The sequence below is a fragment of the Coenobita brevimanus genome, chromosome 46 (genome assembly GCF_032717465.1).
Source record: "Coenobita brevimanus isolate Jiangsu-jjx chromosome 46, ASM3271746v2, whole genome shotgun sequence".
Lineage (NCBI taxonomy): Eukaryota > Metazoa > Arthropoda > Malacostraca > Decapoda > Coenobitidae > Coenobita > Coenobita brevimanus.
In genome coordinates, this window is record NC_136999.1 from 43,532,051 (window position 1) to 43,558,897 (window position 26,847).

Sequence of the window (26,847 nt, forward strand, 5' to 3'; positions counted from 1 at the left end):
AAAATCTACTAACATGGCCATAGCCCCGACGGTAAAAACATCTCTTTGGGGGTGGAACGTAGGGCATCAATGGAAGAGGTAACCAAGCAAGTTTCACAGAATCATTCAACGTTAATCGGTCAAAGGGCAGGAAAAGCGTCGGAGTTGGTGTCAGAACACCCTGAATGTTCTTCTGCACCCTATAAACGTTGACAACACCCGAAGACTTAGTTCCTCCAACAACCGAGTCTCTGGGTATCGAAGGAGTTTCCGGGATGACTCCCTTACACTGGTTAAAGGTGGCGTGGGGTACACAAGTCATGTTGGTACCAGATACGGAGGTCAGTCATTGAAGACGGGAACTCTCTTCTGGGGAGGACACCTCAATATGGAGGCTACCATCCCCTTGGAACGAGACCACAGGTTCTAGGCCACAGGTAAAAACAATGGCATGGTGAAAGTCGAAATTATCAGTATCTAACACTGAACCTCCCACAGAGGGTTTCAGCACTAGATACTTTGACTTGCACTATGCTTTCCAGGCCAACCCCCAGAGCCGAACCAGCCTGACATGACTTCCCCCTTGTCCCAGTTAAACACTGGGGCAGAGGAGGAAAGTCCCTAGGGGCCTGGAAAGGCTCCAGAGTGGCAGTAAGGAAGCAGGATCCATTAGAGTGTCCAGGGACAGGTGCCATGTCATGAACATTATTATTAAAAGATGCCATTAATGCAAAAAACAAACTTCATTACCCCACCCCTCCACCCACCACTGAGCCCAACAATGGGAGGTCGTGTGTCAGAGACAACATCACTGGCGACCCCAGAGGTAGCGAGAGAGTATATGCAGGTAACCACTGGGGGACTTGGGCAAGGGTGACTCCAGGACGACAGGAGCCACCTGGCTTCCAAGTGCCCACTTGACCCTAGCCAACGCATGATCAGCCGATTGACCTGGTTAGGCCCAACCAGGCCGCCCATCTAACCAGAATAAGGGACCAAAAAGGTGTGTTGCTAGCTGCAGGGCACATCGTGCAGCATCACTCAACCCCCAGAACTCCCGTCTCCCAGCATTATGGGATGCCACGCACGGCAAACAAGTGGGGAGGCAACAGTCCTGCCCTAGATGGCAAATGGGCAGGGACTATCATCACCAGCAGGCCTCCTCCACCAGTGATGTAGGGGGTGCTTGGTCCAAGTGGCTGACAAATGCCAAACCCTTCAAAGGTAGGCATGCCTCCAAAGTAGGTGGCACAGCCAACCACACCTCCCATCACGTCAAGGTGACCCCCCGCAGTGGGGACTAAAATAACAAGAGTTTTCTATATCAGCCAGCAGAACATGCAAAAATGTCAAGGTTTACACAGTACATTATGCACAAAATAATACTGTGTGTTTTTTTGTATCAATTGCTGATAAACAGAGTAATTACTAATGATCATATTTTGAACTTTATGTTTGTTTTCACCCGGCCGTTTTATTAAAGAAAATGAATATTTCAGTAATATTAAAGGGGACTCGTAAATTGCACTTCACTAAACTCATGTTGCAATATTTATATGTTGCAAGAATGACTCAGTCGCCTAGTGTGCGCATGGTTGTGGAAGTAGGAGTAGGAAATTAATAAATGATGTAGCGTAGATACTGATAACACTCACTAGGCCATCCGCAAAACACACAAGACATCACCTCGCTGAGTTGAAGTGGAACGTTATATATGGAGCAGCCTGTAAGTTCAGCTAATTACACTTTTCTTCAGTAACTCTTCTCTGTTCCAGGAGGCTGATATCAGTGGTGGGCCACATGGCATCATAGACGACAGGAAAAAGTATTTCCACTGCAGCCCTGTTGTGTTTATGACGCATCATAAAATTTTCGCTGCCCGTGGTCGCCCTGAGGTGGACCCGTGGGGCTTCCTGCTGCCTCTGTCACCGGTAGTGTGGATGGCTGTGGGGTCAGCACTGCTGGCTGTGATCACTGCTATGCTACTCCTTCCTTCTTGCCTTCCTCCACACACTAACCACCCACCAAGACAAGAGACCAACATATTCAACTGTATTCGCATCCTCCTCCAAGAAGGTAGCGTGAATGTCCCAAGTGAAACTTGCCTCCCTCCCCTTTTTTTTTTAATATGCCTCCTTTAGACGTCACTGAATTAATCGCGTTTGTTTTAAACAGATGTGTCTAAGTCATGTGGGTGGTGGTGGTGGTGGGAACGTGTGGTGCAAGGGGTGTGGATGCTGATGATGGTGGTGTTAACACAAAGCTACGTTGGTAACCTCACGTCGCTCCTGGCTGTCAGACACATCAGTCATCCCTACCAGACCCTCAGAGATGTCATTGACGATCCTAATATCAAAATACTTCTCATGGCTTACGTCCCAGAATTGACATTATTTAAAGTAAGGACCACACCATTTTATTTACAGTCAACAGTTAAACTATAGATATTGACACTGCAATAGTCATTTAATCTTATCCTAGTTCAAATAGTCTCCTTTCTTTAGCTTATATCACACAGTTTAATAGCAGAGAGAAGCAGGTCTAGTACATTCAGTCCCTTGCACTTCTTCGTGACCAACATCATAATGCAGCTTTATTGTTACAACTAATCAGTGGAGAACTCACACTGTTTAGTAGCAGAGAGAAGCTGGTCCAGTATATTCTACCCCTTGCACTTCTTCGTGATCAGCATCATAATGCAGCCTTATTGTTACAAGTAATCAGTGGAGAACTGGAGATGGAGAGATTACAGTTTAGGCCAAAGTAGAGAAAATTTATTCAGGCAATATTTATTTTAGGGCTCCTTCTCTTCGTAGGGTTTCCTCATCATCATCCCCTTTTTTTTTATGCTGTGTGGGATGATTTGATGCCGCAGATTGTCGGAAACGAGTTGTTAGATATTAAAAAGACCTCATCAGTCCCTGCATAAGATAAACGGGACGAAGTGTTTTTGGTTAGGGATGGGTGACATTTGTTATGCAAGGCGAAGTAGTGCCGTATGAATCCCACTGGTTAGGTTAGATGAGGCTAACTTAATATGACCAAAAAAAAAAAAAAAAAAGTTTTCAGCAACCTTCCACATTAAATCAACCATTCACAGGATAAAAACAAGCTGGTGAAAAAGAGAAAACCACAAAAACAGCGGAGAACGTAAAGTAAATACTTACCAGGATCTCTATCAGTCTGTCCATCGATGTCAGCACACTGAAATCCCGGAGAGGGATGGTAACAAATGAATCGCCTCTGTCACTGTCCTCTGCCACTCACACACTCCTCCCTTATGCACCGTACCACTCCTCCCACTACTCTTTCTCATAACAAAATGTATGCATGTATGTTTGTATGTATGTATGTATATACTTTTTGTATGTGCACAAGTCTGGGCACATTCATAACAGCCCGTTCCGTGAGGCCCAGCAGACCTCCCACGTATCATACACTTCCATGTCACCACTCCGGCGCTAAGCACCCACCGTCGATACTGAACACATAGTAGGGCTGTCTCTTACAGGACTGGTGTCGTGGGGTTAGTTTTTTTTTTTTTTTTTTTCTTGGCGAGTCTTATGACAGATCAGTAAAGTCTGCTTAGCGAAATTTAAATTCTGTAAACCGTTCCCTGTCCCAGCCGGGATTCGTACCCGCTTCCACTGGGACAGTAGACCACCTCTCTACTGACACGGCGAAAATAAATATATACACACAGAAAAAAAAATAAATCAGAAGTTAATATTGCAGACCTGTTCACTGGACCTCTTCAATGTATAAATTATGGAATGGTAAAGTTGTATTTCAATGTTACTTATCATATTTGTTTATTAGGACTTGGTTTTCATATCCAGTGTCCTTCCTGTCTCACTCCCCCCCTCCCTTCCTCTCAATAGACAAAAAAAAGCATCTGCCAACTTAACTGAACAAAATGCTATTTGTGATCTTCCAGTTTTTTCTTGCAGTTCCATAATGTTTGAGCCCTCTACGAAGGAAGGACTTGTGAAAACCCAGTTCTTATGTATGGAGTCTATTGTCCTTTATCTTATCCAGATCAAGAATTCCGCCCTTTTACAGCTTATTCTATGTAGCTAAGTTGCAGAATAAAACAATATTTCACCTTTAAATCCGTTCCATACCACTTTTTTGAGACTAGCATCATATTCAACTGTTAATCTATTGTTAGAAGTCGGTATCCACGATGGAGAGATTTCAGTTTTAGCCCAAGTTAGAGTAAAAAGGGTAAAGTGGAAGATTTCTTGTAGTCCACACTTAGTTTGCGTCCAGGGCTTAGATACACGAGCGTATTCACGACCGATTTGGTGTCGTAACTTTGATTTATTTTTCTAGGAAGAATTAGAGATATTACAAGACTGTTCCTTTCTGTGTGCTTCCTGAAGAAACAGTAACAACATACGGCAATTGTTCCTCGAGTAACTAAGATTATTATTATTTTTTTTTTTTAGGAATAATTCGAGACTTCAAAACATTCTGCACACTTTTATCCTTAACCTTCTTGAGAAAACAATTATAATCTCTGACAAGGAGGCGATGGCAAGCTCGTTTACACATCCCACACCGGATGAGCATGGGACTGCAAGAGCAGCAGCAATAATATCTATACTCTTGTTTACTTCAACTTGGCCTAAAATTCCTCTTTTCCTACCTTAATTGTTGAGTTACAACAATAGGTTAACATTAAGGTATGATGCTAGTCATGAAGCAGTGCCAAGGAAAGATCATAGAACCATACTCGTTTTGTAATTTTCCCTAAGCAGACTTTACTGATCTAACATAAGAATCGCCAAGTTAAAAAAAAAAAAAAAGCCAATACCACTACACCAGTCCTGTAAGAGACAGCCCTACTATGTATTTAGTATCGATGGTGGGTGCTCAGCGCCGAAGTGATGACATGGAAGTGTATTTATGATACGTGGGAGGACTGCTGGGCCCCACGGAACGGGCTGTTATGCCTGTGCCTAGACTCGTGCACATACAAAAAGTATATACATACATACATATATACTTATTTGTGATGAGATAGAGTAGTAAGAGGAGTGGTACGGTATATGAGAGAGGGGTGTGTGATTGGCAAAGGACAGAGTGACAGAGGCGATTCATTTGTTACCATCACTCTCCGGGATTTCAGTGTGCTGACATCGATGGACAGACTGATAGAGATCCTGGTAAATATTTGCTTTACGTTCTCCACTGTTTTGGTGGTTTTCCCTTTTTCACCAGCTTGTTTTTATCCTGTGAATGGTGGATTTGATGTTGAAGGTTGCTGAAAACGTGTTTTTTTTTTTTTTTTTTTTTTCAGATATTAAGTTAGCCTCATCTAACCTAACCAGTGGGATCATAGCATATTCACACGGCACAACTTCGTCTTGCACAACATATGTCACCCATCCCTCACCAAAAACATTTCGTCCCCTTTATCTTATGCAGGGACTGATGAAGTCTGTTTAATATATAAAAACAAGTTTCCGGCAATCTGTGGCATCAAATCATCCAACACAGCATAAGAACAAGGTGATGAGGAGGAGGAAACCCGCAGAAGAGAAGGAGCTGTAAAAGTAAATATTGCCTGAATTAATTTTTCTCTATTTTGGCCTAAAACTGTCATCTCTCCATCTCCAGTGCCTCGTTGTAACAGTAAATTAAAGCTGTATTATGTTGTTGGTAACGAAGGAGTGCAAGCGACAGAATGTACTAGACCTGCTTCTCTCTGCTACTAAACTGTGTGATATGAAAGAAGCTGCAAAAAGAAGAAAATTAGGGCTACGTTAAGATGAAAGATTTATAGTTCGGTAAGTACAGGAAAAATTGCAGAATTAAACTAAGAAAAAATATTTCTTTAGGTGCTCGCTTAAGCATGCTAATATTAACCCAAAATTGCATTTGAGCATTTTATGTTATAAGCATAGTCCAGCAGGACAGCTTTTTTCATTAACTAATCACGGGATGGGATAAGTAAGTAAAATCTAGCAGGCTTATTGTTCTGCTGATTTTATGCAGCATATTTCAGTGGTGGGTTAGTGCCCCACCCCGTAAAAAGAACTAACTAAAAAAGCGAACAAAGCGCCTCGGACCCGGACGGACCATACGTTGACGACTAAGGAAAGGACATAGGACATTCTTAGGGTGGGAACGTGGAATGTGAGAGGAGTGAATGATGAAGTGAAAGAGAGAGAGATTGTTCAGGTGCTTGAGGATGCAAAAGTGGATATATGTGGATTGACTGAAACTAAATGGAAAGGTGAAAGGGTGAGAGAATGGGAATATGGTTTAGGTATATGTGCGGGAGTCAATGAAAATGAGAGGGCAAGAGAGGGAGTATGTCTGGTGATAAGCAAGAAGTGGAAGGAGAATATAAGAGGGTATGGAACAGTGGGTGCAAGGATTGTATGGGTGAGGATGAAAGTAGGTATACATGCGTGGGCGATTGTATGTGTGTATGCCCCGACAGAGGACCGAGTGGCAAGAGTGAAAGATGAGTTTTGGGCGTGTGTAGAAGCGTGTATGGACAAGTTTGAGAGGAGCGAGAGAGTGCTTTTGATTGGAGACATGAATGACAAAGTTGGGAATGTACGAGTGGATGGAGTGGTTGGTCAGTGGGGTGTGCCAGCTGACGTAGATGGGAATGGAAGTGCTTTGGTGGACATCTGTGCTTGTAAGGGGTTGGCAATAGCCAACACCTACTTTCGGCATAAGATGATCCACCAGTATACATGGAGAGTAATGAGGAGGATGGATGGTGAACTTGTTGAACGAAAGGCAATGATAGACTACGTGTGTGTGGATGAGCGAATGAGAAGACAAGTGTTGGATGCAAGAGTGTGGAGAGGGTGGGGGAATGGAGTCTCGGACCATCACTTAGTGATGGCCAAGGTAGAGCTGCAAAGAAAGTGGTTGAGGAGACGAAGGGGAAGACAGGAGGAAGCAAATCCTGTGAGAAGAGTGGAGAAATTGCTAGATAGTGAGAAAAAGACATAGTATAAGAGCATAGTGGAAGAAAGACTGGGAAGGTATGAGCTAGAGCAGATGGAAGGGGTGGAAGACGTATGTAAGATATTCATGAAAGAGATAGGCGCAGCGTGTGAGGCGGTTTGTGGAGTGAGGAGGAGATGCAAGGGTGTGCAAGGGACAGCATGGTGGAATGATGAGGTGAAACGAGCTGTGGAACAAAAGAACAAAAGAAGAAGGCATATAGTGAATGGTTAGTGAGTAGAGGAAGGGGAGAAGATGAGAGAGAGAAGAGAGAGGTATATGTGAGCAGGAGAAGGGAGGTTAAGAGACTGGTGAAGGAGAGTAAAAAGAAAGTGGATGAGGAGTTTGGGAGGAATCTGAGTGTGAAATGGAGGGAAAGTAAAAAATTGTTTTGGAAGGAGGTGAAGAAAGTAAGGCAGTGTGATATGGAAAATAGTAGGGGAGTGAAAGATAGCAATAATAGATTGTTGGTGGAGAAGAGAGAGAAACTGAGGAGATGGAAGGAGCACTTTGAGGATTTGTTGAATGTGGAGAGTGAGAGCAGTGCGAGTATAAGTGGTTGGGGAATGGCTGGGAGAAAAAGAGATGAGAGGAGGGAGGAAGAGATCAGTAGGGCGGAAGTAGCGGAAGTGATGAAGAATATTAAGTTGGGAAAGGCCCCAGGAATTGATGGAGTGTGTGGTGAAATGCTTAGGTATGGGGGTGAGATTGTTGTGGAGTGGATATGGAAGTTGTGTAGATTGGCTTGGGAAGAGGGAAGGGTTCCAGAGGACTGGAAATCAGGTATAATTGTTCCTTTATACAAAGGAAAAGGAGAGAGAGAAGTATGTGGTAACCATAGGGGTATTTGCCTACTTAGTGTGACTGGTAAAATATATGGTAGAATACTCATTCATAAGGTTAGGCATATGACAGAGGAGCTAGTTGGAGAAGAACAAGGGGGATTTAGGAAGGGAAAAGGGTGTGTAGATCAGATATTTGTTCTAAGATGTTTAGTGGAGAAGTATCTAGAGAAGGGAAGGAAAGTGTATGCTGCCTTCATGGACTTCGAGAAAGCTTATGACAGAATAAATAGGCAAGGTATGTGGAAGGTATTAAGAATATATGGAGTGGAGGGGAAATTGTTGAGTGCTGTGAAGAGTATGTATGAGGGAGCTAGGGTTACAGTGCGAGTGGATGGTGAGCTGAGTGAGTTCTTTGACCTCAATGTGGGACTGAAACAGGGTTGTGTGATGTCTCCATGGCTGTTTAATATATACATGGATGGGGTTGTAAAGGAGGTGCAGGGTAGGGCAGTGGATGTGGGGGTGGCTCTAATGAATGAGGGTGAGATTTGGAAGCTTCCGGTGTTGCTGTTTGCTGATGATACAGTACTGTTGAGTGAAGATGAATGGGAGTTGCAAGGTTTGGTGAATGAATTTGGGACAGTGTGTAGGAGGAGGAAGCTGAAAGTTAATGTAAACAAAAGTAAAGATATGGTGTTTGAGAGGAATGAAGTCACAGAGTGTTCAGTGAGGTTGGATGGTTAGGATATGGAGAATGTGAGTGCATTCAAGTACTTGGGTAGTGTGATGAGTAAGGATGGAACTTTGGGGGATGAAGTGCGTGAAAGGGTACAGCAGGGAAGGAAGGTTGTTGGTACACTGAAAGCTATCTATCTATCTATATAACTAGGCTGCTTCCCCCAAGGAAAGGGAGGTAGCCGAGACAGGACGACTCACTCTCCATTTACTCATCCATTCAAACACATTCATTCGCATCTTAGCCCCAAAGGGGAGAACGGACAGATCCTCACCGCATCACACCGCACAAGGGTCAACTGCACAATGCAATCAGTAACATCCGCAGCAGGGCCCGACAGCAGAACTGGTTTACCCCTGCCACATCATAACAGACCCATCCCCTTACCCGCACCTGACCTGACTAGCTGATCAGACCAAATGCGGGAGAATATCCCCTCAGGGCTGCGTCATCACTTATTCATTCACAATTTCTCTCCATTTATTTCTGTCATGCACAGCCACTCTTCCTTGCTCAACAGACATCCCTCTCGCATCCAGCGCTCTCTTCACACTGTCCATCCATCCTATTCGTGGTCTTCCTCTCAGCCTTACACCTCTCACATCAGATCTAGTTATCTTTTTCACCAATCGCTCATTATCCATTCTCTCCATATGCCCAAACCATTGCAACACCCTCTGCTCAGCTCTACCAGCCATCTCCCGAACAACTCCAGTTCTCCTTCGCACTTCATCATTTCGCACTCAATCCATACGCGTCACTCCACACATACTCCTCAGACATCTCATCTCCATTACATTCAAACTTTTGCTCTCTGCTACACCCATATTCCATGTTTCAGCCCCATATAATGCAGTCGGTACCACAACACCCTCATACAGCCTTCTCTTTACATCCATTCTAAGCGAACGACATTTAAACACTTTTTTCATTCCTCCCAGCACCTTTCCTACTTCATTTATTCTAAACTTCACTTCTGCATCTATTCTTCCATCCACAGTAACATGTGACCCTAGATATTTAAAACAATCTACCTCCTCAAGCAACTCACCATTCAAAACTATATTCATCCCCCTACCATCTACCAACCTCGTACACTTCATCACTTTACTCTTATTCTCATTTACTTTCAATTTCCTCCTTTCACACACCCTTCCAAACTCCTCTACCAACTGTCTCAATCTCTCCTCTGAATCAGTCACCAGTGCAGTATCATCTGCAAACAGCAGCTGCTTCAGACTCCACTCTCCTCCATCAACATTTACCAGACTCAGACCACCTAAAACTCTTGCATTCACTTCCCTTACAACACCATCCATGTAAATATTAAACAACCAAGGCGACATCACACATCCCTGTCGCAGCCCCACTCTCACGGGAAACCAATCACTCACAGCATTTCCCACTCTTACACATGCTCTACTATTTACATAAAAACTTTTCACCCCTTTTAGTAACCTACCATCAAGTCCATACAATCTTAAAACAGTCCACAAAGCCTCCCTATCAATTCTATCATACGCTTTCTCTAAATCCATAAATGCCCAAAACACATCCTTGCCTTTCGCTAAATGCTTTTCACACACTTGTCTCACAGCAAACACCTGATCAACGCATCCCCTCCCTCTCCTAAAGCCACACTGCTCATCACTAATCACTCTCTCTGTACCCTCCCTAACTCTCATAATTAACACTCTACCATACACTTTACCTACAACACTCAACAGACGTATACCCCTAAAGCTAGTACATTCATACTTATCACCCTTGCCTTTATACAACGGTACCACACAAGCACTTGCCCAGTCAATTGGCACCATACCTTTCTCAAAGCACACATTCAACAATCTTACTAACCAGTCAACAATAGTCACTCCACCACCCTTCAGGCATTCCACAGCATACCCATCCATACCTGCAGCTTTCCCTGTTTTCATCTCCTTTACTGCATTCTCCACTTCCTCCTTCGTGATCAAAGAATCATTCAACTCTCCCAACACATTTATTCCTTGCACCCTTCTATCCGCCACAATCTCAGCCACCCTTTCCTCCTCTACATTTAACAATCTTTCAAAATACTCTGCCCATCTCTTCCTTACTGCATCCATCTCAATTAACATCCTTCCATCCTCTGCTTTTACTCGTTCTTCCTTCCTAGACTCTCCCTTTCGCACCCTTTTCACCTCCTTCCAAAACATTTTCTTATTCTGTTGAAAATTCTCTGTCAGCCGCCTACCCACCTCTCATCTGCTTCCACTTTAGCATCACGCACAGCCCTTCTCGCTCTATTCCTCTTTTCCTTATACCTTTCATACGACATCTCATCCTTCCTCTGCAGCCACACTTCATATGCACGTCTCTTCTCAGCCACAGCCATAATTACTTCCTGGCACCACCATTCACTTCCTTTTCTTACACCACCACCCCCACATCTCACACCACACACCTCTTCTGCATGCCCCACCACAGCACTCTTAAACAACTGCCATTCCTCCTCCACACTGCCATTTTCCCGATCTTTCACTGTGTTCCACTCATCTTTCAATTTCTCCTGATACTCTATCTTTTTCTCTCTTTTATCCAACTCACTCACTTTCAAAACCTCCCTGCCACACCTAACCCTCCTAGCTCTCACCCATCTCTTACCTACTCTTAACTTTCCCTCCACCAGGTAGTGGTCAGACATACCTCCACCCTCCCCTCTCAGAACTCTCACATCCAACAATCTTCCTATTACATTCCTAGACACAACCACATAGTCCATCAAGGCTCTATCAACAACCCTTCCACCCTCCTGTCTCACCCATGTATACTTATAAATATCTTTCTTCTCAAACAGCGTATTCCCAATCACCATCTCTCGCTCAAAACACATCGCTATCATTCGTTCCCCATTTTCATTTCTTCCAGGCACACCATGCATACCAACTACGCCTTCAACTGCTACATTTCCCACTCTAGCATTCAGATCTCCCATCATTACCACATTCACATTCGCTCCAAAACTCTGCAGACACTCATCAACATCATTCCAGAAAGACTCCCTCTCTTGTTCATCCCTTTCACTACCAGGCCCATATGCACTCACAAACACCCACAACTCACGTTCAAATTTCGCTTTCATCCACATCAGTCTCGATGACACCTTCTTCCATTCAAACACACACTGCTGTACTTCCGGACTCACTAACAAGGCCACACCTTCTCTTGCCCTTCCTCTATCAACACCTGACAATCTTCCATTCACACTTCCAAACATAGATTCCCCCTTCCCTTTCATCTTGGTTTCACTCAAAGCCAACACATCCAACTTTCTTCTCACAAACATTCTCCCAATCTCCTCCCTTTTAGCCTCAATTGTACTACATCCAAGCACATTCATAGACCCAATCTTCAGGGTACGGGGATAACTCCATCCCCCATCCCTTTCTCTGGCCTGTCTCTTTTTAGGAACTAAAAAACAGAGGAGGGGGTCCCTAGTCCCCTCACCCCGCCCCTTTTAGTCGCCTTTTACACTGAAAGCAGTGATGAGAAATAGGGAGGTGAGTTTGGAAGTTAAGAAGTCACTGCATGATAGTATTGTGATCCCTACCCTGACGTATGGAAGCGAGGCATGGACCTTGCAAAAGGGGAACAAGTCAAGAGTGAGAGCAGTGGAAATGAGTTACTTGAGAGGAGCATGTGGAGTGACATGGAGGGACAGGTTGACGAATGAAGAAGTGAAGGAACGCTGTGGGGTGGATGTGGATGTGGTTGAGAAGATTAGGAGAAATACACTGAGGTGGTTTGGACATGTGAAGAGAATGGAGAATGAAAGACTGACTAAGAGGGTGTATGTAGGTGAGGTGAAGGGAGGGAGAGGGAGAGGGAGACCGATGATGAGGTGGAGGGATGGAGTTAAGAGGTATATGAGGGAGGGGGGGTGAGTTGGGGGGAGGGTAGTTAAATGGTGGGTGACAGAGCGACTTGGAGGCGTTTTGTCTGTGGCCACCCTTTGCGGGATTAGGGCGTCAGGCTATAGATAGATAGATAGATAGATAGATATTTCAGAGACAGACACTTGGAGGGAAATACGCACAACGCAATAACCTTACTAACAAATGTGTTTGCCGACTGAGTGACCTGCATTGTACCTCTGACGTTTTCAAAGTGGCGATGATAAAATGACGGTGGGATGTAGAGATATAGATAAGATCAAGTGAAATTAGTGTGGACAGTGGAGCTGAGACAGGAGAGTACTTGGGCACTGTGAATGTTATTTTCACATGATTATTTTATATTCCAAACGTGATTTGTGCTAAAAGTACCAAATTTATTAGTGTCGGCATTTTCAACTACCTTTTAGTCCCCAAACTCAAAAGTGGTTAACTGACTAGATCTGTTGAGTTACTTTAGCTCAGTCAGTGTGAACAGTGCTCTGCTTAGCAAAACAGTGCGTCAGATAATCATTAATTACACAAAAAGTTCACGTGCAATAAAGTGCAACATCTTATACGACATACTGGAGTTACAGACAACAATGATAATGGTTTCATTACTACACAATCTAATTTCTGTTCTGCTCTGAGGTTTATTTCTCTTCAGACTGTGGAATCTGGGGTGTACCGTGAGCTTGCTGACCTATTTGACACAGAACGAGTGACCGTCTCCACGTATAGCAACTTAGTGGCAGACATGAACAGGTTGGCGAGGCCTGGTACTCATGTCGTCTTTGACGTCGATATCAATTTCTGGAATTTCATGGCTGCAGATTTCTCTCTGACAGGTCTGGACTCATTGCACCCATGTTCACAGAATGAGAGAGGGTGTCATGACTTTATCCGCGCGCGCGTGCGCATGCGTGTGTGTGTGTGTGTGTGTGTGTGTGGAAACAATACATATCAAACAGTTTTTATACAGTTTAAACCAAACTTTGTGGAAGCGTTTAGGGACAGCCCTCGAGGATACTTATATTTTATTATATTTTTTTAGTACATTAGATCAAATGTCAAGGTCACAGGGCTATGTTAAACGTTGGCAAAATCACTTTAGCCAATTTTATTCATTCCAGACCGAACTTGGAGGAGGGGTTGGGGTATGTCAAGAATGAAATGGTTTATTTTTTATAACAATCAGTCAAAGGCCAAGGTCACAGAGCAAGGTCAACCTAATCTGCCTTTTATCGAATGTTTGCGGAATGCTTGCAGATAAGGAGAAAAAATCAATAGAACAATAATCTGTCAAACGTCTCAGTCGCAGGGAAAGGGCGAGTGCCAAGGTTACAAGTAAAGACCAGCTAAAACATGTCTGATCTGATTTAAAATAAACATAATCGAAATATTAAGGGTCAGGTAAGAACGAAAGGATTCACTTTTCAGAACAATCAGTCAGAAGTCAAGGTCGCAGGGCAAGGTCAAAGTTCGATCTGTATGACCGTGCTTGAACCAAATAAACTACTACTGTGAACATTTGAAAGCATTTTAGTTCTTAACTCTCTCTCTCTCTCTCTCTCTCTCTCTCTCTCTCTCTCTCTCTCTCTCTCTCTGTCTTTGCTAACACCAAAACAATAATTTTCCGTAATCTTGTTGTAGTGAAGGGCTAAAATGGGTTCGTTCGTTCGTTTACAGATTTCCTGTATATGCAATCTCTGTTAAAAACTTCCATCATGAAAAACCACTCTGAACATGTTTTTAAGAATCAGGACTGCTTGGTAGGTGACACTGGAAAGCTCCCGATGGTTCGTGCGCTTTGAGTTGCCAGGCAGGGTTACCAGGTAGCCTGCTGTTGGAAGGAGAGCTGTTTTATTGGGTTATGCATTAATTTTCTTCTCTTTTATTGTATCTGGATGACTGTTTTTTTATGTAATTTAATTTCAGTTAGTATGATGAAGTGTTTAGAGTGCTATGTAATGTAAGAAAGCTCTGAAATATTGTGGATGTCTCCGACTTGAAACTGTTGTCGCTCCAACTTGGAACTGTTGTCGCTTGGAGCACCTAGAACAGTCGAGTAGCGAAGAAGGTTGGATGAGGGAGAGAATAAAGTCAGTCAGTTATGTTTGTGGTCTTGTGAAGTTAGTGTAGCTCTGGAGTTGTGAAACAAATTGTAATTCCTTAGAAACTGAATGAAAAGCATTCAGGAGCCGAATGCTAATCGCCCTCCAGAATATGCTCTTTCCTAAGCCCAAGAGTTTGAGCATATCTTGATATCCTGGGAAGGTTTCATGCTTATAACTCAAGCCGTTCATGAGATATAATAATGCTAAAGATGGGCGACAAAAAAGTAGTTGACCTTTGACGGCAATTTTGGTGACCTTGACATTGACCTCAAGTACCCATTTTCGAACTCGTCCAAGGTCTTGGCCATATCTTGATACCCTTCGGGTTTCATGTTGATAGCTCAAGCTGTTCATGAAATATAATGGTGCTACAGGCAGGCAATAAAAAAATAGCTAACATTTGGCAGCCATTTTAGTAATCTTGACATTGACCCCGAGTGCCCATTTTCGAAACTGTCCAAGACTTTGGCCGTATCTTGATACCCTGAAGGCTTCATGTTGATAGCTCAAGCCATTCATTAGACATAATGGTGCTAATGGCGGGCAACAAAAACTAGTTTACCTTTGGCAGCCATTTTGGTGACCCTGACCTTGACTACGAGTGCCCATTTTCGTACCTGGCCAAGATTTTGGCTATATCTTGATACCCTGAAAGTTTCATGTTGATAGCTCAAGCTATAACACACACACACACACACACACAAGGCACCGAGGGGAACAAACGCACGTCGAGACCATTCCATACCTGGCCAACTAGGCCAGTGGCATTACCTAAATTAGTATCTATATATGAGTCAAGCTCTGTACCAGGTTAGACTAAATGATGCTCTAATATAAAAAAGAAGTTTTAAGTAAGACTTGTTCAAACAGTAAACAAAGTAGTGCAGCAATGCGCTAAATCAGCTGATCGTTTGTTTAGTCTACAACTCACCCGGGAATGTAAGTACTATATGTGCTTTTAGTACTGCAAAATGACCACATACTTTAGTAAAGCTAATTTGGAAAAGAAAAGGATGAAGGTAGAAAGCAGAATGATGATTTCTACCAAGAACTGGTTGAAATGGAGACTCACAATAAACTGGTGGAAAGAGTAGACAGACTAGAGATGGCTTTTCAAAATGCGATTGATGAAATTAAGAAACAGATGCAATTGCAAAAGGAAAAAATAAAAAAATTAGGAAAGGAAGTCAACAAGAAAGACACAACCATAGATGAGCTGACAGTTGAATTGGGTTCACTTAGGAGAGAAATGAGTGAAATGGCAAGCACAGTAGTAAACCACGAGAGTATTATGGAAGAGTTCAAAAATGATACAGAGACAATTAGGCAAGTAAGCAGTCTGATAGATCAGAGCAGTGATACTGAGAAGATAACACAGGTGAATGAAGCTGTGCAAAGCTATAAAAATGATGTAGAAACCACATATGCTGAAATGGTGGAAGTAAAGAAAGACTTAGAAACAAGGGTGCAAAAAAAAAAAAGCATTAAAAAGGAAGTGAAAAGAATAATCCAAAATAATCCTAAATTAGTCAGAGTCAGCAGACATCAACAAATCTATAGTAATCACTGGTATAGAAGAGGAAGAAGTAAGAAACAAGATCTCAAGAGACAAAAAGAGATGGCAAATGTAATGAGCATATTGAAAGAAGTATCAGAGGAAATTTATAGTAAAGACATAGAGGAACACAAAAGGTTAGGAAAATATGAAAGAAGGAAGTCAAGACCCCTAAAGGTAACCTTCCAGAGTGTAAACACTGTGGAGGAGATAATAAAAAATGCAAAGAATCTTAAGGAAGAAGAGGAGTTCAAAAATGTATGGATAAAAAGATGCCAAACACAAGAGGAATTGGAATTACTGAAAGAGAAGAGGGAGGAAGCAAAAACAAAAAAATGAGGGAAGATCAGACGAGGAGAAGAATACATTTTTTTTTAAAGGTAATTGGATTGCAGGTACGAAAGTGGTACACAAACAGGAGGGAATAAAAAGGAGGAAGGTAGTAGAATCAAATAATGATACATATATAAACAAGATGATTAAGTTGATGTACTCTAATGTGGATGGAATGGTATCTAAATTATTAGAGATGAATGATTATATCAGAGAAAATGAACCACATATAATATGCCTAACTGAAACAAAATTAACACCAAGGATATCAAATGACATCCTAAACTTAGAGAAATACAATATATGCAGAAGAGATAGGAACTTAAAAAAAGGGGGAGGAATTATAATATTAACTAAGAAACATCTAAAAGTCAAAGCAATAGAAGTAGATATACCCTCACAAGTAGAACTGATTGCGGTAGAGATCAATACATCTGAAGGGAAAGTAATTGTAGCCAATTTGTACATGCCCCCTAGATCAAACACATGGGAAAGAGGTGAATATGAGGACCTGGCGGAGAGTACAATTCAGAGTTTAAGAGCATTACTACACAGAATGGAAGAGAAATCGGAAAGAATAATACTAACTGGAGATTTTACTACAAATATAAATTGGAATACTCTAGATATAATAAGCCAAGAAAGCTGCTGGGACCAAAAGCTCCTGGATCTCGTGCAGGAGTTTTTCCTAACACAACATGTAAGGGAAAGCACCAGAAAAAGAGGACTCGATGTACCCTCAATGCTAGATCTTATATTTACTAGGCAAGAAAACGATATTGACAATATAATATATCACTCTCCATTCGGCAACAGAGAAGATGCAATACTAAATTGCAACTTCAGGATTGCATATGATATAGTTAACAGCAATGAAAGTTACAAAAGGAGCCTAAACTATAAAAAGGGAAACTATCATGACCTAAAGAAATACTTCTTAGAAATTGATTGGGAAAAGGAACTTAGAGGACAAGATTTAAATGCTATATATAAAAAATTCTGTGAACTTTATGAAGCAGGAGTCCAGAAGCACTTCCCACAGCACAAAGAAGCAGAAAAGAAAATGAAGAAATGGTTCAATACAGAATATAAAAAATCAAAAGATAAAAGAGATTTGTTATGGAATAGATACAGAAGACACAATATTGAAAGGGCATATAACAACTATAAACAGGCAAGAAACGATTATAAAAGAATAAGGAGGGAAGCCCCAAAACAGTTTGAGGAGGATATCATGAATAAAAGCGGTGATCAGCCGAAGCTATTTTACAGCTACATCAAAAGCAAAACCAAAATAAAAGATAAAATACAGTCCATTATGGACAAGGGAATCACCTATACACAAGAGAAGGATATTTGTGAGGCACTAAATAATAATTTCCAATCAGTTTTTAAAGAAGAAAAATATTTTGAGAGGGACTGTGTGGAACATGCATGTCCACACATACTAACAGATATACAAATATCAGAAAAAGTAATACAGGAGTTATGTAAATTAAACAGAGGAAAAGCAAATCGTCCTGATGAAATTTCATGTTGGGTGCTACATGAATGTGCAAAGGAGTTAAGTGAACCATTATCTATAATTTTCAAGAAATCCTTGAGACAAGGTAAACTACCTGATATTTGGAAGAAAGCAAACATTGTTCCCTTATTCAAGAAAGGGAATAGACAAAATCCACTCAACTACCGACCAGTATCACTAACCAGTGTTGTAAGCAAGGTATTAGAAAAGCTTATAAGACAAGCTTGGGTAAATCATCTAGAAGAACACAATATGATAACAGAAAAAAAGTTTTGTTTCAGAAAAAGAAAATCATGCGTTACTAATCTGTTGAGCTACTACGACAGAGTAACAGACACATTACAGGAAAGAGAAGGATGGGTGGGCAGTATCTATTTAGATTTCAAGAAAGCATTTGACACAGTACCACACCAAAGACTTTTATGGAAACTGTACCATCAAGGAGGAATTCGAGGCACACTGTATTGTTGGATGCAAGATTTTCTCATAAAAATAGAAATGAGAACAGTACTAAGGGGAAATTACTCATCATGGAAAGAAGTGACTAGCGGAGTTCCACAGGGCTTAATGCTGGCACCAATCATATTTTTAGTGTATATAAATGATATAGACAGTAACACTGGAAATGAAAGCTATCTAAATATGTTTACAGATGATGCAAAAATACAAAGGAGAATTACTAACACAGACTCTTGGAGAGAGCTACAAGAAGAATTAAATAAACTACACGAATGGAGCAATACATGGCAAATGGAATTCAATGTGGACAAGTGTCATGTAATCAAGTTTGAAAAAAGTGGAAAAAGACCTGATTGGGATTATACGTTTGGAAATAAAACCCTACTCACATCAGAAAGAGAGAAAGACCTAGGTGTGATTATCAATAACAGACTATCTCCTGCTGACCACATCAGTGAGAAGTACGGAACATGTATACACTGCTTGCAAATATGAGAACAGCGTTCACATACATAAATGAAGACATGCTAAGAAAGATAATAACATCATTCTTCAGACCAACCCTGGAGTATGCATCAGTGTCTGGAGTGCTCATCTCAAAAAAGACATAGACAAGATTGAAACAGTTCAAAGGGCCACTACAAGATGGGTACCAAGCTTAAGGGATCTAAGCTATGAAGAAAGGCTAAAAAAAACTGAATCTACCAACACTACAGGAAAGTAGGAAAAGAGGTGACATAATTATGCTGTGTAAATGCATATCAGGGAAGAAGAAAATAGACATAAATTATTACTTAACCTATGGGGATGCATCAGCAAGTGGACACTGCAAAAAACTGCATAAAAAGAGAGGTGATAAAGACGTAAGGAAATTTAGTTTCCCAAATAGAGCAATTGATCAGTGGAATGCACTACCGAATGAAACAGTGTGTGCCAAAACAATTCACAAATTTAAGAATATGTACGATAAATATGGTTTAAAACACGGGACAGTACCAGCTTGACTCATTCCTGTAAAGATACAATTAGGTAAGAACACACACACACACACACACACACACACACACACACACTGAGGCAGACAAAAACATTATTGCTCCACCTTGTTAAGGCAGGAGATAATAAAGACAATGAATGTCACAAGACTGTGTTATTTTTACACCTGAGTTTATCTTGTGTACATTGAGAGGCTAACCCTACAAAGAACGATTCACTGGGCGATGTCCTTCCTATACTGAAGTACCGCTGTTAAAGCCTGTGGCAGTGTGGAACGAGGATGTAACAAGAGGTGTCAGGAGCTGGGATAGAAAAGTGCTGCAGAGAGTCAAATCTTTGACATGGAGCCAGAAGGTGTGTAGACAACAAGCCATGCTAGGCAGGAGGAGGCATCTCTGGCTGCAGTCATAAAGTTACTACAAACACAAACTGAAGGAAAGAAAGAACTCTGTGAACAACTACAAGCACAAGGTGAACAGCTACAGGCACAAAACGAGGAACAGAAAGAACTCAAGAAAGAACTCAGAAAAAATACAGACAAAAGTGAAGAACAGAAACGATATGAAAGGCTTCATGAGCCATTACAGGAGCAACAGGAGGAGTTACAACTGAGGATGCAGGGACAGTATGACACTTTCATAGGGAAAGTAAAGGAAAAACAGCAACAGTTGAAGGAAGAAATATACACAGAGTTTCAGCAGCAAAAGCGTGAGGTATGCAACAACGGAGTCCTGACATCTTTTAGATGACCAGTTGAAGTTAATTTGTGAGAGAAACGAAGCCCTAAAGAAATCTTGCACTGCTGAGCCTCAGCATAGTGTACAGGAAGCAAATAAAAAAAAATGGACAGTGTATGGTGAATCTTGACGAATACGAAGCACCTAAAAATAGCATTACAGAGATGAATAATCAGAATGTAGGAGTTTTGATTCCTGGACTTAATTATGGGGCCCCAGTTTTTAGGTCCCAAACCAGTGAAATGTACGGCTATAATGAGGGTCCAATTAAAAAGAATCCTCAGGAATGTGATGGTGAAGTATCTTGGGATGCCTACTATTTGCAGTTTGAGTTACTTGCTGATCCGAATGGTTGAGATGATAGGCAGAGGGCAGTGCAGCTTCCTACATGCCTCAGGGGTGCGACAATGGAGATTCTTGGCCAGATATCAGTGTGGGACAGGAACAGAGATCAGTCCCAATTAGAAGTGCTGGAGCACAGATACAGGACCATAAATCAAGATCTATCTACGATCAATGAATGGGGACAAAACAACCTTGTCTCTTTTAATGCTAGTCCATCTATCTATCTATCTATCTATCTATAGCCCGACGCCCTAATCCCGCAAAGGGTGGCCGCAGACAAAACGCCTACAAGTCGCTCTGTCACCCACCATTTGACTACCCTCCCCCCAAATCACCCCCCCTCCCTCACATACATCTCAACTCCATCCCTCCACCTCATCCTCGGTCTACCCCTCCCTCTCCCTCTCTTCACCTCACTTACATACACCCTCTTAGTCAGTCTTTCATTCTCCATTCTCTCCACATGTCCAAACCACCTCAGTGTATTTCTCCTGATCTTCTCAACCACATCCACATCCAACCCACAACGTAGCTTCACTTCTTCATTCGTCAACCTGTCCCTCCATGTCACTCCACATGGTCCTCTCAAGTAACTCATTTCCACTGCTCTCACTCTTGACTTGTTCCCCTCTTGCAACGTCCACGCCTCGCTTCCATATGTCAGAGTAGGGATCACAATACTATCATGCAGTGACTTCTTAACTTCCATACTCACCTCCCTATTTCTCATCACTGCTTTCAGTGAACCAACAACCTTCCTTCCCTGCTGTACCCTTTCACGCACTTCATCCCCCAAAGTTCCATCCTTACTCATCACACTACCCAAGTACTTGAATGCACTCACATTCTCCATATCCTAACCATCCAACCTCACTGAAAACTCTGTGATTTCATTCCTCTTAAACACCATAACTTCACTTTTGTTTACATTAATTTTCAGCTTCCTCCTCCTACACACTGTCCCAAATTCATTTACCAAACCTTGCAACTCCCATTCATCTTCACTCAACAATACTATATCATCAGCAAACAGCAGCACCGGAATCTTCCAAATCTCACCCTCATTCATTAGAGCCACCCCCACATCCACTGCCCTACCCTGCACCTCCTTTACAACCCCATCCATGTATATATTAAACAGCCATGGAGACATCACACAACCCTGTTTCAGCCCCACAATGAGATCAAAGAACTCACTCAGCTCACCATCCACTCGCACCGTAGCCCTAGCTCCCTCGTACATATTCCTCACAGCACTCAACAATTTCCCCTCCACTCCATATATTCTTAATACCTTCCACAAACCTTGCCTGTCTATTCTGTCATAATCTTTCTCCAAGTCCATGAAGGCAGCATACACTTTCCTTCCCTTCTGTAGGTACTTCCCCACTAAACATCTTAGAACAAATATCTGATCTACACACCCTTTTCCCTTCCTAAATCCCCCTTGTTCTTCTCCAACTAGCTCCTCTGTCATATGCCTAACCCTATCAATGAATATTCTACCATATATTTTACCAGTCACACTAAGAAGGCAAATACCCCTATGGTTACCACATACTTCTCTCTCCCTTTTTCCTTTGTATAAAGGAACAATTATACCTGATTTCCAGTCCTCTGGAACCCTTCCCTCTTCTCAAGCCAATCTACACAACTTCCATATCCACCCCACAACAATCTCACCCCCCATACCTAAGCATTTCACCACACACTCCATCAATTCCTGTGGCCTTTCCCAACTTAATCATCTTCATCGCTTCCACTACTTCCGCCTTACTGATCTCTTCCTCTCTCCTCTCATCTCTTTTTCTCCCAGCCATTCCCCAACCACTTATACTCGCACTGCTCTCTCTCTCTCTACATTCAACAGATCCTCAAAGAGCTCCTTCCATCTCCTCAATTTCTCTCTCTTCTCCACCAACAATCTATTATTGCTATCTTTCACTCCCCTTCTATTTCCCCTTTCACACTGCCTTACTTTCTGTACCACCTTCCAACACAATTTTTTACTTTCCCTCCATTTCACACTCAGATTCCTTCCAAACTCTTCATCCACTTAATTCTTACTCTCCTTCACCAGTCTCTTAACCTCCCTTCTCCTGCTCACATAAACCTCTCTCTTCTGTCTCTCATCTTCTCCCCTTCCTCTACTCGCTAACCATTAACTATATGCCTTCTTCTTTTGTTCCACAGCTCGTTTCACCTCATCATTCCACCATGCTGTCCCTTGCACACCCTTGCATCTCCCCCTCACTCCACAAACCGCCTCACACGCTGCGCCTATCTCTTCCGTGAATATCTTACATACGTCTTCCACCCCTTCCATCTGTTCTAGGTCATACCTTCACAAACTTTCTTCCATTGTGCTCTTATACTCTGTCATTAATGCTAGTAAAACTAAATATATACAGTTTACTAATAGACAGATATTGCCAGATTCGTACATTACCTTCAGTGCTACTAATATTCCCATCTCCAAAAGTATTGAAATTCTTGGCGTCTCACTTAACAATGCCCTCAACTGGACCTCTCATGTCAGATCACTTGCTAAAACCGCCTCAAAGAAACTTGGATTATTATACAGAGTCCGTAACTTCTTCGCTGATGAGCAGTTAGCTATAATTTATAAGAGTCATGTGCGCTCTCAGCTTGAATATTGCTCACCCTTGTGGAATGGATGTGGAGAGGTTGCATTAAAACAACTAGACAAACTTCAGAACAAAGCTGTTAGAATCATTAACAACCCTGCCATTACAAATAAACAACCTTCCCTACAAGTAAGAAGGAATGTTGCCTCTCTTGCATTATTTTACAGATATTTTTTTGGCAAATGCTCAAACAAAGTTGCATCCATGGTGCCACCTTTCCATGCCTTCCCTCGTCCTACACGGGCATCTGGTAGCGCTCATGACTGGAATGTCACTCAGCCATATTGCAGAACTTCTTCCTATCAGAATTCTTTCATTCCCTGAACTGCATCTCTCTGGAACTCACTTCCCCAGAGTTGTTTCCCTCCAAATTTCAACCAACAGCTGTGCAAGTCTAACTGTTACAGATATTATATGAACAGAGGACACCAGTAATCTAGTGTATGGATTATTTTTTTTATTCATTTGTTTTTCTTTCCTCCGTTCTGTTATTAAAAAAAAAAAAAAAAAGAAATGTACCAGAATGAGGTATACAGAACTAGATTTTGGACCCGTGTAAGGAATCGTAGCGAATCCCTTCGGCAGCTTGCTCTTTATCTGGAGAGTATGGCACACAAGGCGTACCCTGGAGCAACACCTAACCTAGTGGCTATTCTTCTGAGGGACTAGTTCATCGATGGTCTGGACTGCACAGAGTTGAAAGTGCAAGTGAAGCAAGCCCTACCAAGAACCATGCAAGAAGCACTAACCAGGGCTCTGGAATCAGAGTCCTACATTAGGTCCAGTACATCTAGTTTGCAGGCAGGACGTAGTGCAAGATGCAAGGCAAGGAAGGGGCAGGTACGTGAAGTGATGAAATTTGATGGAAGTTGCTGGTTGCAAGAGGCCAGACATAGAAAAGAGGACTGCTACAAGTGGAAGAGGGAACAGAAGATCAGAGGAGGTTCCTAGTTCTGTGAATCGTCAGGACATAGGAAGAAGGATTATTGCAAACTGAAGAAGGACCAAGAACAGTTACAGAATACTGCAAGGAAATCTACAGTTTTAACAAAAAGGTGTTCGGCATGAGGTGAGGTGGGACACTTCAGTTCTGAATGTCCAGAGAAGAAAACGCAGGATAAGAAGAAGGCTGCAAGAGGACAACTGGCAAGTTGGCCTGAGAAATTGGACCAGCACAATTATGAATTGCAGCACCATCCTGGGTGGGTACATGGCAAAGCTAACAGCCTGAGTCATTGGCCTTGAGACCCAGTTTGCAAACAGTGTGGTAGAAATGAAGATCTTAGCAAGAAATGCAGCTGCACTGCAGTGACAGAGCCAGTGTCAGCTGAAGAAGACCTGAAGAGGATGCAGACTGAGGATACAGATTTGCAACCAGTGCTGGAGTTGCAACAAAGGAGTACAGTACAACCATCTTGGGAAGAGGTTTCTGGGTTCAGCCCTGTGGCTAAAAGCTACTGGAGTCTGTGGAATCTTCATCATTTGCATGACAGACTACTGGAGTGACAGTGGGAGACACCTGATGGCCTCAGTAAGTATTGGCAACTGGTGGTTCCTAAGAAAATGAGATCTAAGGTCTTAGAAGGGTCTCATAACCAGATCACTAGTGGGCACCTGAGAGTGAAGAAAACTCTAAGTAAGCTGCGACAGAAGTTCTACTGGACTGGCGTATCAGGATGTTGAAGCATGCTGGGTCTGTCATTTATGTTGATGCAAAGGGACCCAACTTCCAAGAAACGTGGTTTGACCTGTTCAGCTGTAGCAAGTGGGTGCACCAATGGAAAGAGTCGCACTGGACATTGCTGGACCTCTGCAACTCACTGACAAGGAAACCGGTATATATGTGTTGCCATAGACTACTTTAAAAAGTGGCCAGAAGCCTATGCTATTCCCAATCAGGATGCCGCAACTGTTGCTCAGCTGTTGGTTGATCAATTCTTCTATTGTTTTGGGATGTCACAAGGGCTTCAATCAGACCAGGGTAGAAACCTCGAGTCTGCTGTGTTCCGTGAGTGCTGCAAGTTGCTGGGGAACGTGAAGACCAGGACGACTATCATAAAGGCCACAATCTTTTTTTTTTTTTTTTTTTTTTATGTGTCCGACTCTGGGCATAGGCTTTACAGCCTGCTTTCAAGGCCCAGTAGTCCTCCTACGTACCGCACACCTCTACATGTCACCACTTCGGCGCTAACAACCATTGTCCATATTGAATACATGCTAGGGCTGTCTCATACAGGACTGGTGTATTGGTATTAGCAGGGGTATTTTTACATGTCAGCGGGTCTTCTGGTAGATTGGTAAAGTCTGTTTTTTATCAAATTCAAATCCTTAAACTGTTCCCTGCTGCAGCGGGATTTGAACCCAGGTCCGTTAGGACTACATTGAACCCTGCGACAAAAACTGGCTAAGTACTGTGTAGAGTGACAGATGGAATGGGAGCAGAAATTACCTGCATTGCTGATGGCATATCAGTTTGCATCCCACGAATCTACCAGGCACACCCATGCAAAACTGATGCTGGTCCACGAGCCATGATTATCAGTTGATCTGTTGATGGGAAGACCACCTGGTGAAGAGCCTCCCACAGACACCTCCAACTATGCGAAGCATCTTCAGGAAGACTGGCTGAGGTACATCATCAAGTTCGAGGAGCTCTGAAATTTTCAGGTGAAGTGATGAAGTGCAAGTATGATACGAGGGAAAGTGAGGTGAGCTCCAAGGAATTGGCAGAGTTTGGTTATACAATCCTCATTGGAAGAAGTGACAGTCACCGATTCTGCAGAGCCCGCAGGATTGGCCCTACACTGTGATGGACTTCATCTCATGTGTAACGTACCAGATTCAGGGAGACAGGAAGTCTCGGCCAAAGGTAGTACACGTGATTCGTCTGTGGCAGTATCATGGGCCAGGAGAGTACAGCTAGGACGTCTTCAAGGAATTGTGCACATGAACAACAGATTATGTTGAGGACCAAAGGGCTGAACCAAAAGAGGATGGTGACAGTTTCCCAAGGGAAGAAGTGAATCAGGAAGAGGATCAAGTCATTCCAGGAAGAGTGGACTTTGTGGAGGAGTAGGGATGTCATCAGATCTCTCATAGAAGATAACCTGGTAAGCTGAAGGACTATTTTGTGTATGATTAAATGTTTAATTTGGATTTCAGATTATGTTTGTAAACTTTGTGTACTTTTGTCAGGATGACAAATGGCCAAGGGAAGGGGTAAAGTTAACCCGAGACGTCCCGTCAATGCATGGATACTTTGCAACATTTTGCATTTGCCAGTCCTGTCGACGTACTGGTACGTTTTGCAATTGCAAGTTGCATAATTTCCACAATTTTCAAAATTTGCGCGAGATTTTTGGTACGTAGCGTTGCACGACCTTCCCCTACCTGCCACCAGGTGGGGACACTCAGCGACCCCGCGCGACCCGTGCTTACCTGCGGCTCGGTCACTCACCTGTTAGCAACGGTCCTGCTCAGACATGGTGCATAGAGGTCTCTCGGAGGAGGAAATTCAAGCCGTCCTGGATGCCTTTACTGGCGATAGTGATTCACCACTCGATGACGAGGAGGTGGACAAAGATTATGTCCAACAAGAGGATGTGGAAAGCAGCAGCAGTGATGAGGAAGTCCCATCCCCCAGGAAGCGGTGCTACGTGACCTATCGTGCCGCAGGAGAGGGTCAGGCTGCACAAAAACAACATGCAAGATCCTCTAGCCAGCCCCTACATGACGTGGAG

At 42.7% G+C, this 26,847-nt stretch overlaps 1 protein-coding gene across 1 annotated transcript in view; it reads left to right on the forward strand.

Moving 5' to 3' along the window:
* The first annotated feature begins 760 nt into the window (after positions 1-760).
* The window catches only part of LOC145398709 (uncharacterized), a 365,900-nt gene continuing 339,813 nt past the window's right edge, over positions 761-26,847 (forward strand). Inside the window, exons 1-4 of the mRNA XM_080271511.1 lie at positions 761-805; positions 1,755-1,930; positions 2,243-2,378; positions 13,060-13,240. Of these exons, the coding sequence (XP_080127637.1) occupies positions 761-805; positions 1,755-1,930; positions 2,243-2,378; positions 13,060-13,240 (538 nt within the window). The remainder of the gene's footprint in view (positions 806-1,754; positions 1,931-2,242; positions 2,379-13,059; positions 13,241-26,847) is intronic.